Source organism: Panicum virgatum, chromosome 5N (genome assembly GCF_016808335.1).
Source record: "Panicum virgatum strain AP13 chromosome 5N, P.virgatum_v5, whole genome shotgun sequence".
Classification (NCBI taxonomy): domain Eukaryota; kingdom Viridiplantae; phylum Streptophyta; class Magnoliopsida; order Poales; family Poaceae; genus Panicum; species Panicum virgatum.
In genome coordinates this window covers 63,762,639-63,777,720 of record NC_053149.1, presented here as the reverse complement: position 1 = coordinate 63,777,720, position 15,082 = coordinate 63,762,639, and the positions used below count along the sequence as shown (strand labels likewise).

General features: G+C 49.8%; 1 protein-coding gene and 1 long non-coding RNA gene across 2 annotated transcripts; both read left to right on the top strand.

Annotated features, from left to right (window-relative positions):
- Window positions 1-70: 70 nt before the first annotated feature.
- On the top strand, window positions 71-7,160 carry LOC120672529. Its single transcript, XR_005674194.1, has 2 exons — window positions 71-754; window positions 6,663-7,160. It is a non-coding gene; the product is annotated as an uncharacterized LOC120672529 (long non-coding RNA).
- A 2,664-nt stretch (window positions 7,161-9,824) lies between these two features.
- Window positions 9,825-10,610, top strand: LOC120672528 (Bowman-Birk type trypsin inhibitor-like). The gene is made up of 2 exons (XM_039952966.1): window positions 9,825-10,041; window positions 10,121-10,610. The coding sequence occupies exons 1-2, from the start codon at window positions 9,975-9,977 to the stop codon at window positions 10,357-10,359; spliced, it is 306 nt and encodes a 101-aa protein (XP_039808900.1). The 5' UTR covers window positions 9,825-9,974; the 3' UTR covers window positions 10,360-10,610.
- The last annotated feature ends 4,472 nt before the right edge of the window (window positions 10,611-15,082 follow it).

Sequence of the window (15,082 nt, the reverse complement as noted above, 5' to 3'; positions counted from 1 at the left end):
CCCCCGACCCCGCTGCCCATCCCCTTCCCCCACATCCCGTCACTGCAGCCGCCTGCCCCCTTCCCCCGCACCTCCGCTACAGCAACAGCTCACCCTCCCCATCTTCCCCAACGCCGCTAGCCTCCACGCGGCTCGCTGCGGCGCGGCGCCGGTAGCACCGTCGCCTCCAACAGGCGCTACTGGCTGCCGTCCGGCTCTCCACGCCTTGCAGCGCGCTGAGTGAGATGGCGCGGCCGGGCCCTCGCGCAAGGTGGCGGTGATGTAGTGCGGGGCCATCACGCGCAGCGTCGTTCATCGCTACCAGTAGCGCTTGCCGCTCGTGGGGCCGAGGTGGCAGATGCGACATCGACCGTCAAGGAGCCGCGCGGGGGGAGACGGCGCACCGCGTCGCCGGGAAGGCATCGACGTCCTTGTTCTCGCCCCCTGGCGCCGCCATTCGGCCTCGGCCCATATAAGTTGGTGGGCTAGGTTTGCAGATAAGAGAGATGGAGATGGATGGATGATTCGAGTCTGGGATGGAAGGAAGGATTCCTTCCCTTACCTTACCATGCACAGAGGTGAGAGGTTACATTTGTTGATGATTCCCTGCTACTAGGTATGCGACCCTTCTGTCACTGTCTACAAAGGCTATTCTCTGCGTAAAGAAACTAAGGATTATCTTGCTAGGCATGGGTTAAGAAATGCTGTCTATTCCATTGATGCTGCAGATGCAATAGATGGGTTGTTTGATGATCTGGTTCTCCGCCCTTTTCAGGTAAATGATGCGACGCTCTATGCTTCTGTCACTTGCCAGTGTTTTGCACTACTTATTAATGTAATCTACACAATTTTCTGAACCTGTTATGGACATTTCTAGACATGATATCCATTCATAATAATATAAAGCCACAAATTATCATCACAAAATAATTTGATGTTTATAGTATTTCTAAGAAAGAATTGGATGTTGCTAGAGCCACCAGCAGCTAGACAGTCCATTCCAAGTGCTCTAACACCTAGGTTCACCACACTTTCTATGCCATAGAGATGAAGTTCCGTTAATTCAATGAGACCTAATTCTATCCTTTCTCTGCGTGGCAGCATATGTTTTTAGAATATGAAAGGAAAATTGGAAGACAAGGTAATCTAAAGATCTTCTCACATTAGGAAAAAACACCACATAAAGCATATGCTGTTGATCAGAAGTAAGCAGCACAGCCATACTTAAATAGTGTATCTCCAGGATTCCTTAGCCGTGTAATATTCTCAAACTGACTCCCATTTTTGGCAACAAAGCTTGCTAATTTGTCAGCAACTTGCCTCACTGTCATATCATTTGGTGGTGGTGGGGTTGCATATCACTTAAAGAACTGATTAATATCAAGAGCATGACAAGACAATGCAAATTGCTGCAGAAGAGTGCCACACTCCAACTCTTTCAATCAACATCCTTCCCAGCAATGTTGACACACTTAATCTATAAGCTGCATACATAAGGAAAAAACCGAAACCTTCACAACTTTCTGCTTCCAGTAGCAACTGATATGAATGCAGATACTGAGAGAAAGACATTTCATTTATAAGTCTAACAATGCCTGCATGAAGCATAATAGGAGATCTCACACCTCATCACCTTGGTGCAATGGCAAGCAATTTTCATAGTTACTTTATAAAGGATTATTAAAAATATTAATAAGTGAATTTCACCATGGATATACATTGCAATTTAATGCTATTAAGACTCATTTCATCGTTTGTAATGCATAACTTCAATACTGCTGGGGCATTTTTGGATATGAGATCATTTCAAAATCAGAGTTTCTGAATTTGTACTTCTTAAATAAGGGGAATAAACTATGTTTGTGGAAACAAGAACATTTTTACAGTATTTAGGAAAACCATGATAAAGTTTGATGGATACATACTACATAATATAATCTATCCACCACAGGAAAAATCAAATAAAGCTTCATGCACAAGTAGCATTTGGTAGTAGTTGGCTTTGATATATATAACAAATACTTTACATATATGTGGTACATCAGAATAGGCTATTTTTTAGCAACCCAAAATGAATGTATCCAAAACAGCACAGCATTGCACAGTGCATCATATTAGGGAAATATACTAATAGTACTTCGTGTAATAAGGTGGGCAAATGCTTCACAACACTAATGCCAACAGAGAGCAGAGCAAGGTGTTGTGGGGGTTCTAGGGGTACCCACAGCCGGGTGGCGGAACGCACCCGCCTATTCCCTGTGAGGGAGTACTCGGGGAAGTACTAGGCGATGGGGCTGAATCTACGCTGGGACAAGGACTCAAGAACACACGATTTAGAGTGGTTCGGGCCGCCGGAGCGTAATACCCTACGTCCACTGGGAGATGTATTGTTCTTGGGGTGTATCAACCTATCCTCTGCTGGCCTTGGCTCTTGCCCAGCCTGAGGTTTTCTAGCGGCGCCCCCCCTTTTATAGATCAAGGGGGAGCGGATACATAGAACGTTGATGCCCCGACAGGTGGGCCCAACGTGACTGTGGCTACAGTGGTAGCGAATCTTTCCTCCGATATGCGTACTGCTGCTCCTCTGACACAGGGGGGTCTTCTCTTGTCCCGTCAGCTAGGTGCCCGTTGGAGTAGCGTAGCTTGCGGCGTGGCCTGCTGAGGCTATTATGTAGCGTCATAAAGGGCGAAGCCGAGCCGTCGCATCCATCTGTTACGGCTGACTGGCAGACGCGGCGTGGGCGGCGCTAGTCCCCCCACTACCTTGGTAATACGCGATCAATAGTGTCCCTGGCTAGTCAAACGCCTCGGCTTCTGCTATATTAATGCGGACGTCCACCTACCGCAATGAATGCGAAGGTAGGTGAACCTCAATATGGAGACCAAGGGCCTCATACACGTGTCGGCCCCGGACCATCCTGAGGCGGGGCGTCGAAACCTTCCCTTGGAGAGGGGTCCGATCGCTATGCGGGGGGTCCGGGACCCTATGAGGGGTCCGGGACCCCGCGGGGGTCCGGACTCCTCGGGAGGTCCGGAGCCCCGGCTGCTTGCGCTTGAGCGCCTGTTTCTCCTGGGACACGTGGCGTCCCCGGACCTTCCCCAGCCGTGGAACGGGTCCGGACCATTGTCGGGAGGACAGGACTTCGGACCGCAGGGGTCCGGCTGTTTGGTTGTAGTCAAGGATGACTACTAAGGCTCTTGCCTAGACATAGCAAGAGGGGGTACCCCAGTCCTGGGGTACCGACAGTGGCCCCCGGGCCCACCTCGGGAGAGGTACGAACCCGCGGGTGGGGCCACCACCGTGATGTGTTCCTACGCAACTTGATTGCGTTGGTGTGCTCTTGGAGAGTGCGGGCATCCCGGACCCCTGAGGCCGGTATGCCTGTTGCCAGGTTTAGGTACTAGAGCGCTCTCCATTGGGCGATGAAGGTGTAGGCTTAGGGTACGGAACCAAGATAAGCGGCTACACAGACTTCGGATCGCTCAGGGAGCAAGCACCACTTCCCGGACCCGGCTTTTGTCGACCGTGGCGAGCGGTCTCCGCCGGAGCGGGCCACCGGAGTGGACTTGGAGCGACCGTGGCGAGCGGTCTCCGCCGGAGCGGGCCACCGGAGTGGACTTGGAGCGACCGTGGCGAGCGGTCTCCGCCGGAGCGGGCCACCGGAGTGGACTTGGAGTGGAGCGACCGTGGCGAGCGGTCTCCGCCGGAGCGGGCCACCGGAGTGGACTTGGGGCGACCGTTGCTGACAATCCGATGAAGCATGTTACCGGACCTCATAGTAAGGTGCAAAGAAACCAAGCCTTATACTAGAAGAGAGCCCGGGACCTCTAAAGACAGCAGTCCTGGATACTAGAGTACTTGTAATAGGGTAGTGAAGTACGTAAACTTAGGGTACATTACCAGGCTAAGCCACGCGGAGCTTCTCTACCCCAGGATACAAATACCACTTCTCCAGAGCAGGTCCTTAGGGGTCCGGACTGCCTTCCAGCTAGAAGGGGTGTCTTCGCCTGACCACAAGCCAGCAACTTAACTTGGATTGTTAGCAATAAGGGAAACTCCGGTCAAGAGGAAAGAATAGTTAAACCAAGGCGAATAAATGTAATCAGGGTGGAGCCTAGGTAAAACTGAGAAAGAAAATCTCCTTTATTATTGTGGTTGTCACGGTATACATCGGAGGTCGGGATTACGAGGTCGGACCTCCACCGCTCCGGACCGCTTTTGCCTGTTTGTGTGATAGGGCCAGAGGTCGGGTTTACAAGGTCGGACCTTGACCGCTCTGGACACACACGTAGACGCCACGCTATTCAAAGGAGAAAATCTCTCATTCCTTTCTTAGGAGTAACCTACGGCTGCATGCTATACAGCGTGTTCTTCGGAGGTGAAGGCGCCCTGGACGTGCCTGAACCGCATCATCCAGCATCACCTCGGGAGCTCGGGGGACCCCTCCTTGCCTAAGAGCTGTCACATGCTTACATGGCATGAGACAAATTCTTTGGCTTTGAATGGAAGAGGCCCCCTCCCCCTGCCGTCGCCGTTGCCGATGGAAACCAGAGCCCTTGCGCAGCAGATGGACCGGTGCGACGCGTGGAGAAGTGCGGTCGTTCGCCGGCTTGTCCTTGGTGCTAGCGCCAGGGGCCCCCGCGCGAGGCGGCGGGGCCCTGTCTGCGGCAGCACCGAGCAACGCTGAGGTGGATCTCCGGTGCTGGAGACGGCAGGACGACACGCTCCACTTCCTCCGGGATGGCCGTCGGCTCCAGGCTCCATGTTGAGAGGAAGCCTTGAGCCGACACCATGCCACCGCAGAGGAGGTGTGGCCGTTGCTTGAGAGAAAACCTTGAGTCGACGTAGGGGCAGCAGCGCCCAGCGGCGCCTCCGCTGTGCGCCGCTACGCCGGCTCCGAGGTGTCGCAGTGGCGACGCACAGCAGGCGTCGCTGTCGTGCGCCGCCGCACCGAGGGCGTTGCCGCGCCGGTGCCAAGACAGGTGGAGTGAGTGTGGCCCTGCCTTCCTTCATCTTCTCGCTCGTCGTTGCAGAGGATGAACACGGCCCAGAAGCCCGAAGATCCAGCCAACGCCTGACGATCCCCCCGGACGGCGCCAAAATGTTGTGGGGGTTCTAGGGGTACCCACAGCCGGGTGGCGGAACGCACCCGCCTATTCCCTGTGAGGGAGTACTCGGGGAAGTACTAGGCGATGGGGCTGAATCTACGCTGGGACAAGGACTCAAGAACACACGATTTAGAGTGGTTCGGGCCGCCGGAGCGTAATACCCTACGTCCACTGGGAGATGTATTGTTCTTGGGGTGTATCAACCTATCCTCTGCTGGCCTTGGCTCTTGCCCAGCCTGAGGTTTTCTAGCGGCGCCCCCCCTTTTATAGATCAAGGGGGAGCGGATACATAGAACGTTGATGCCCCGACAGGTGGGCCCAACGTGACTGTGGCTACAGTGGTAGCGAATCTTTCCTCCGATATGCGTACTGCTGCTCCTCTGACACAGGGGGGTCTTCTCTTGTCCCGTCAGCTAGGTGCCCGTTGGAGTAGCGTAGCTTGCGGCGTGGCCTGCTGAGGCTATTATGTAGCGTCATAAAGGGCGAAGCCGAGCCGTCGCATCCATCTGTTACGGCTGACTGGCAGACGCGGCGTGAGCGGCGCTAGTCCCCCCACTACCTTGGTAATACGCGATCAATAGTGTTCCTGGCTAGTCAAACGCCTCGGCTTCTGCTATATTAATGCGGACGTCCACCTACCGCAATGAATGCGAAGGTAGGTGAACCTCAATATGGAGACCAAGGGCTTCATACACGTGTCAGCCCCGGACCATCCTGAGGCGGGGCGTCGAAACCTTCCCTTGGAGAGGGGTCCGATCGCTATGCGGGGGGTCCGGGACCCTATGAGGGGTCCGGGACCCCGCGGGGGTCCGGACTCCTCGGGAGGTCCGGAGCCCCGGCTGCTTGCGCTTGAGCGCCTGTTTCTCCTGGGACACGTGGCGTCCCCGGACCTTCCCCAGCCGTGGAACGGGTCCGGACCATTGTCGGGAGGACAGGACTTCGGACCGCAGGGGTCCGGCTGTTTGGTTGTAGTCAAGGATGACTACTAAGGCTCTTGCCTAGACACAGCAAGAGGGGGTACCCCAGTCCTGGGGTACCGACACAAGGCGTGCTTTCTTTTGAGAAAAAAAGTGACAGATGGTTTAAAAAAACTCAAAAAATACCATGGATGCAATACTACAGTTTGTTAAGCATGTAACCAAACACTGAAAAATTTTGCATGCTAAGTAGTAAGTATATCTTAGAAACCATAAAAAACTCTGAAAAATATTTGATATCCAAGCAGGGCCTTAGCTGATTTATTCCACTAGAAACAATATGCTATACAACTAGAAACAATATGCAAATGCTTCACAACACTAATGCCAAGAGAGAGCAGAACAATATGCACAATTCAATTACAGCAATAACTTTTGTTGTAACCAGAGATATATCTATATAATTAATATAGAGGCTATGCTCCTTTTTCCTTTTTTTGCCATGCTCATCGATTATTTGAATATAACATCCTGGTCCTTGTAGCTCAGCTATTGAAAAGATCAGCTATTCAGTTCTGAGTTGGAGTGAAGCGATAATCCTGGCATGATAATGATATGTATACTAAATTGATCAGCTGCACCCTCTCCTGTCTTTAGGTGATCTATAAGTAGTTGTATGATATAAGCAGCTTTGATTGGCAATTTGGCAAGACAAAGCTAGAATCTTGCATAGTTTAGCAGACATTGACTTCTAAGCAGAGCTTAAAAGTATGCCTCTTCCAACTTCTCTCTACTTTATTTCCATCATGGTCATTTTTTTTGCATAGTACCTAAACATAAATTTTCTACTGCAGGTTTCAAGAATCTACTGACAGCAACAATACCAAACTTGGTTACTCCACCACAATGAGGATTTCGAAGTTCTAACCAACACATCATTCATAGATAAAGATAATGAGATACACTATTACTTCTTAGCTTGATCTCCCATGGCCTCTGTTTTCGTAATCATAAATGTGCAGCCTGAGAATAAGTATACAAAAGAATTTGCTATAAATGAATGGTACTCTATACTTGAAGTCTTTTGTATATTTGCTAATGAATGTTTGATGATTGAAAAGGTGATCTATTATATAATATCCATATCTGAAACTATTATATGTTCTAACTTTTTCATTGACAACTCCATATCTATGAAAAGGTTGAAACTAAATAACAAACGGCCTTTGTTCCAGGCCATTTGTCCCGGCTGTCTTTGGACCCGGGACAATAGGTGGCTTTTGTCCCGGGTCCAACGACTAGCCGGGCCAGCGGGGAGATAGAGGTCTTTTATCCCGGTTGTAGGCACCAACCGGGATTAAAAAGGAGCTTTTTGTCTCGGGTGGTGGCTCCAACCGAGACAAAAGACCCCGTGGCCTTTTTGTCCCGGGTGGAGCCACCACCCGGGACAAAAGGGAGCCTTTTATCCCGGGTGGAGCCAGCACCCGGGACAAAAAGCGACCGACGTCTCCCCCTGCCGATATTTTCTAAGTCGCTGGCTCCTCTCTCCTCTCATTTCTCTCCCTCTCTCCTCTCTCTCTGCCTTATCTTCTTCCTCCCACGCGCCCCCTTCCTCAGCTGCCTTCTCTCCTCCCTCCCTCCGGCCCTCAGCTCCCTCCCCGATGCGGGCGGGGCCGGCGAGCCGCAGCTAGGGCGCGGCCAGGCCCCGGCGGCGGGCACAAGCTCGGCCCGGCGGGGCGCGCGGTTGCCGGCGCGTCCAGGCCAGCCTAGCGGGGGCGGCTTGGGTCTGCGCCTCGGCCAGCGACGGCGAGCTGCGCCCGCTGGCTCGTGGCGAGCAGCGCCCGGCCGCGGCGGAGCAGCGCCCGCTGGCCCGTGGCGGCGCAGGGCCGCGGCGGAGCAGCGCCCGGTGGCGGCGGCGCGAGGCCGCGGCGGAGCAGCGCCCGCTTGCCCGTGGCGGCGCAGGGCCGCGGCGGAGCAGCGCCCGGTGGCGGCGGCGCGAGGCCGCGGCGGAGCAGCGCCCGGCGGCGCCGGCGCGTGGCCTTGGCGGAGCAGCGCCCGGCGGCGGCGGCACGAGGCCGCGACGGAGCAGCGGCCGTGGCGCTGGGACGACACGGCGGCGCGGGATCCGGCGAGCAGTGCCCGGTGGCCATGGCGCGGGGCCGCGGCGAGTGGAGGCGGCGCTGGGCTACGGGGTTCCTCTTTTTTTCTTTTTTTTTCTTCAATGATTCTGGGATTGAAATTGAAATTATGTGAATGATTTGGTATGGATTATACACATGATTTGTATGTGGATTTCGATTGTGATTGGGTTCGTGAATGATTTTGTCACTGAGAATAAAAGATTTGGAAAAGTGGGAGCCTGCATGTGGGCGAACCGCAGGCGAGGTCGGGCCTGCGAGATTTTTTTTATTTTGCAAAAATATCATTTGTCCCGGATCGTGAGCTGCCGGGACAAATGGACAAAGGGCATTTATCCCGGATGCTCAATCCCGGTTGAAAAACCGGGATAAAAGGCTATTGGCAACCGGGACTAAAGCCCTATTCTGTACTAGTGTGCGGACGCCCAGCAAAGCTTTGGAAGTCACCTCGACGTCCGCCTCCCTGCGGGCAGCTGCTCGACGGAGCTCCCGGCTGCCAGACGGAACTCAAGTGCCTGACGAACTCGCATCGGAGGAGCTCGCGGGCGCTTGACGGATTCGCTCAGCGGAACTCGGGGCCGCCTGATGAACTTGCTCGACGGAGCTCCCATGGCCTAGCATGCGTGTGGATACCCATCGGAGCTCAAGTGTGGCTTCCTGTTGGTGCTTCCGTGCAAAACCATGTAACTACTGCCGGATGAGTATCCTGCTTTGAACCGCAAAAATTTGGAAAAATTCTATATCACTCCCTCAACTATGGGGATGGACTACATAACCCTCTAACCTATAAAACGGTCTATATCACTATCTAAACTTTTCAAAATCGGTCAAATTATCCCCTAAAGCAGTTTTAAAAAATTATAGTAAATCATAGAAGAATTATAAAATAAAAAATCCAATTGTGTTGGACTCCAAATGAGTAGAGCTACACAGTGAACATATAATATGGTATATTTCAGTACATTTTTTTACAGTTACGAAGAAAAGCATAGATCTAAAGCTACAGCAAAAAAAAATACTAAAACATACCATATTATATGTTCAATGTGTAGATCTACTCATTTGGAGTCTAACACAATTGGATTTTCCATTTTATGATTTTTCAAAACTGATTTAGGGGATAATTTGACCGGTTTTGGAAAATTCAGTGGGTGATATAGACCGTTTCATAGGTTGGGGGGTTATGTAGTCCATCCCCAAAAATTGAGGGGGTGATATAGACTTTTTCCCAGAAATTTTGCCGTTTGTTTGCTATGCTACTGCAAAAATAGTTGTCACAGTTGATCTACCTAATTTTTGTGCTGCCTTTAAGTTACCTGTGTATGTACATTATTATAGAAATCATAGGTTGGGAAAAGTAGTTTCTTGGTACAGTATCCTATATATGTAGAAACTACTATGATTTTTTTCATTAGGACTGCCCTTAGATGCCGGGAACGGGATAATGGTACACTAAGGGAAAGCGTAAAAGGGATTTGGCATGAAACACACTCGTTATCCAGGTCGTGCTAGATGCCCAGACCCCAGATCACACCCCGTTTGGGGCGGTCATGCTGTTGCGCGTGCGCGTAAACCATCAGGCTATCCACATTAGGCTCGTGCTGCCGTCTTTTTCTAGGACTAGTTGCTCATTTATCTGTTGTCACTTTTGCTATCTTCTCAGTTCGGCATGCGGTGGTCACTCATCTTGGTCACTCATCTTGCTCCGCTCCTATAAAAAGGCCTCCATCCCATCCCATTAGCATCACACAGATAGCCCGGCCAAGCTTGACGAGCTCGTCCCAAACAAGTAGAGTAACTCGCCACTGATCCTTGCAAAAGAGAAACAACCATGAAGCCCCAGGTGCTGCTCGTCGCGGTGGCCGTCCTCGCAGCTCTGCCCCTCGCCGAAAGCAAAGGTCCGTATAAAAAGATCTCATGCATAGCTGGGTAGATCAGCGTAGCTCATCATCGCCCTTGCATTGGGTTGCTGCACAGGGCACGGGATCGGGGAGGGCGCGGAGGCCGCGACGGCGAGCGCGTGGCCGTGCTGCAACACCTGCGGCTCGTGCACCAGGTCCCTCCCGCCGCGGTGCGTGTGCGCGGACGAGGCGCCCGGCGGGTGCCACCCGGCGTGCAGGAACTGCGTCAAGTCCACCGCCGGCGGCAGCGACGTCTTCCGCTGCGCCGACCGCATCACCAACTTCTGCAAGCGCAGCTGCAAGCCGGCCGCGTGATTGGTTGGACGCCGGGATCCTGCTCTGCTGTCACCTGAATAATGCCGGCAGCTGCCGATCGATTAGCTCCGGCCTGCCTTTGGTTTCAGTCTTCCAGTGTTCCCTCTGCATCCTGCTCTGAATGGGGAGAAAAAATCAGTGCTGTCGTTGTTGTTGTATTTTCCTAAGGTCTGGTGCTCTGGTCATGGACTCATGGATTTCATACTGTTTCTGGAATAAAGACCCATAAGGACCCGTATTCCACGCACAAAGATAGATTTAGTGTGCAGTGCCAGCACGGCTAATAGGCAATACAATTCGACCTATTTAACATTTAAGAAAACGCTCTCACACATACACACTCCACTCTCACCTTCACACCCTAATCCCTATTCCTCCCTTCCTACCCGCTGGCCGCCTCGCTCCTGACCTCGTTTCTCTCGCGCCGTTGCGTGCATCTCCCCGGCCTCCCCTTCTTTCTCTCGCGCCGTTGCGTGCACCTCTCCGACGTCATGACTTTGCCTTAGTGGCGGACCCAAAAATTTGCGGCTGGGTATGCCAAACATAAAAAAATTCGAAGCTAATACACAGTATAGTTGACGATAAGTTGCATAACAAATTCATAATCGCACCGTTCGGCTACTGTTGCACCTGCCACCGCCATTTTGCGCTGCCGCAACACGCGGTAGCTGTAGCTGAGCGTGCAACAATAGTGCAGTTGAACGGTGCGAATAACAACCGGTGGCGGCCTCCTTCGCACTGATGCTGGGGCGCTGGCACTGGGACGGCGAGGGGCTTGCGGCCTACCCCTGCCGGAGTTGTCGTTGCTGAGTTGGGGAGGTGATTAGGATGAGAGAGCCGGACGCCCGTCGCCGGAGTGCCGCCAGACACCGATCCAGGGGACAGGCGAAGGGCCGAGGGCCGAAGGCGGAGGGCTCAGAGCTGAGGGCCGGAGGTGCACTGGGGCGAACACGAAGCCAGGGGGGCTCAGGGCGAGCTGCGATCAGAGACGGAGAGAATGATTCTTTTGCATTTGGGACTTCCTTACTAGGCTTTGTTGAATTGGGTCCATAAGTTGTATATGATACTCTCTCCGTTCCAAAATAAGTATAGTTTTTGGCATTCAAATTTTGTCCCACAAAGAATGCAGTTTTAGCTTGTAATAAAATACATCTAATTAAAGCAATATCAAGTATACCAAGAAAGCATTGCATAAAAGAACGTATAGAGCGAATCAAATATTCAGTAGATATTATTTTTTTAGTTTCAATGTCTATCCATTCATTAAGGATCCAGAAACCCAAATAAATAATACAGTTTTCAATCACAATTGGTAGAAATAATTATGGGTAACAAAGTCATTTTTTTGAATGAGTAATGTGTTTGAATTTTCTAAAACTACACTCTTTGTGCAATGAAGAGAATATATACATCTATAAATACATGTTGACATTTTCCCCTAAATCTTGGGTATGCCTAGGCATAAGGGGCATACCCAACCGACCAAAATTCAAATTTTAAATTTGAATTCAAAAAATGAAAAATTCCTAAAAATACTTCAAGGTGTGATGAATCTAATGGTGTCAAATTTTCTCAAAAATTCATTCATTTAGTATAGTTTGTGGGAATTTAAAGTTAAATCAAAAAAGAAAAAGAAAAAAAATGGGCCGGCCCATGAAGGCCCACCGATCAAACCGGCCGGTAAACCGGTTGCACGGGAGCTTTTGAATTTCAAACCGGTCAAACCGACCGGTAAACCGGTAAAACCGGCCGGTAAACCGGTCAAACCGGCCGGTAAACCGGTCGGAACCGGTTGCATGGGAGTTTTTGAATTTATTTGAATTCAACCGGTTTCCACCGGTTACCGGCCTAACCGGTCCGGTAAACCGGTACCGGAGGGCGGCGGTTAGGCCGGTCCGGTCGGATTTTAAAACCCTGCTTAAGATGGGGTCAGCCGGTGAGTGGCAAACCTGGCACTGGTGTCCCGATTGACCTCCGACGTTCGTTGATGATGGTTCTCATATTCAACTTTTTTTTTCTTTGGTCCCGGCGGTGGCCGTCCTCGCAGCCGTGCCCCTCGCCCAAACCAAAGGCCGGTGGCTAATTTCGACGTGCATTTTGAGTCAGATCTCAGACGCAATGTTTAGATCATTTTGCCAAAAGTTTTTGAAAAGAAATATTGCTAATTTAAAGTATTAAATAAATCTATTTATAATTTTTTTTGCATTGATAAATTGCAAATCGCGAGACGAATCCAAAAAGTCTAATTAATTCATAATCTTATTATTACTAATTGGAGGCTCCTTTGGAGCCTCCACATGAAGCCACCTAGGATCCTAAGTGGACGCTCTAAATAAATAGAGAAATCCTATAAATTCTCATAAAAATTGGAAACATCCAACCATCAATTCAACAACTATAATTATAATAACCATCAGATCTATTATCTTTTCTAATAAATTACCCACCTCTGTCATTATGAAAATAGACTAAAATAACCCCCTAAACATGTATCTAAATTACCCACCTCTGCCATTATAAACAAATCTAAAGTAACCCCTAATCTTTGTGTAAATTACCCACACATGCTATTATAAAAATAATACAAATATCCCCCTAAATTTGCATATAAATTATCCAATTATGTCATTATTATTACAAAAGAAATTACTCCTAAATTACCATTAAAAAATACTCCTAAATCTGAATCTAAATTATACAATTATAAGATATTAAAGTGCACCAATATAAAATTTTAAATTAGTATTTCTATCATTATTAATATGTTATTTATATTATTATTTGTATAAAAATACTACCCATGATATATGTCACCACTGTTGCAAATTATTAATTAAGTAGTCTCATTAAATTCATCTCACAATTTACAATCCATCCGTGCAAAAAAATCATAAATAGATTTTATCTAATAGTTTACGTATGTGTCAAATATTCCATGCGACTTTTTTTATGCGAAATTTTGGATCTCCCCGACCGGGCCGTGAGGGTGGTGACTGGTGACAAGAGTTCAGACTGTTGGTCAACTGTACAGGCTAGGATATTTGTTTCAGAGTTCAGACTTGTGCAACTGCACATTTATATAAAAAAAACCCACCATTTTTACAAGTAATAACTGAATGCATCTCTTTTCACTAGTTTGACCTGGGGTTTAATTTGGATCTGGACTATGAGAGCTAGCAGTTAAAATTTAAAAGAAACCCTTTTACATGGTGTTGCAATAGATATTTTCCTTCTTCCAATCCACGGACTTCATTTCCAACGTTTGCCAGCGCCGATGCACGCCTGGATCTGCTGGTGCATAATACTTGCTGAAGATGCAGAGATCAAATTAATAAGTGGGGATTGCTCACCGTTTCTGATAAAGGGCTGTACTATGCTCATAGTTTTGTGATCAGCTCTGCGCTGAAATAATGTAATCAAACGCTCTATGCAGCTATATCGTCTTGTCTTGTGTGATTGAACCAAAAAAAAAAAAAACTGAGATTTCCTGGGCTCGTCACTAGGATCTTCATGCCATGCAACACTGCTAACGCCAATCCTGCCAATGAAGCAAAATGCACACCATACTCGTTGACAGTAGCACCTCATGTTTATTTATTCAGAACCCTTATCTGGTATCTGTGCGTATTATATCTTCATCCGAGGTGGTCAGGTAGGGATGGAGTTGGTTAGGCCATGGTTAGAGGAGGCGACGTTGGTGAGCGGTAGGGAAGCAAAGGATTATTGGCGTATTTGGAAAAAAAATCATATGTTATAACCAAGAATTCCTCAATGGGAAACGATTTCCTTTTTCTAAAAATGAATTCCTCGACGGGGGAGATGGTTCTTGGGGGAAAACAAGGTCTATGGATAAGGGAACGATGTATTGCATCATTGCTCTTTCTCGTGTCCCGACTGTTGACGTGTAATACGTCCTCATCTAAGCATTGTTTTCTTTATGATCTGTCATTTTGCTCTCTTCTCAGTGCGCAAAGCAAACGGCCAGCACAGCTGTGTCACTCAGTCAGGCACCTCCTATAAGATGACCCGGCAGGAGCAGGAGATCCAAGCAAAAGACTTGCCAGTTGCCACACTGGCAGTTGTTGTTGTGAAGGTAGACAATCAGAGAATCATGAGACCTCAGGTGCTACTCGTCACACTGGGTATTCTTGTCCTCCTCGCAACTCTGCCACTAGGCAAAGGTGGGAGATTTTTTTCTCCTCCAAATTTTCAGAACCTCTTGTTGCTACCTAGGAGCCTAGGACGGCATGGTTTGGCTCGCTCAACTGGTTGCCGCAGGGAACTTGGAGGAAGGAAGAGCGGCGCTGGCCGAGGGCACGAACGCGAGGACGTGGCCGTGCTGCGACAAGTGCGGCCTGTGCCTCCGGATGTACCCGCCGATGTGCACTTGCCTGGACGTTTCCGAGCGCGGGTGCCACCCAGAGTGCAGGAGCTGTGTCAAGTACACCGCGGACAGTGGCATCAGGAAAGAACCACCCTTCTACCGGTGCGCGGACATGGTCAGTTGGTCACCAACTTCTGCCAGCGCCGCTGCACGCCTGCAGCTGCTCTTGCGTAGCTTGGGATGTGGTCATCTGCTGCTTGATGCTTTCTCATCGTTTCTAACAGTTTATGGAATAAAGGACTAAACTATGCTCAAAGCTCTGTGATCAGTCATGTGCTGAAATAATGTAGTAAAAGCTTGGTCAGGCCAGGATATTTTTTTCTCGAGTACGGAGGAGAG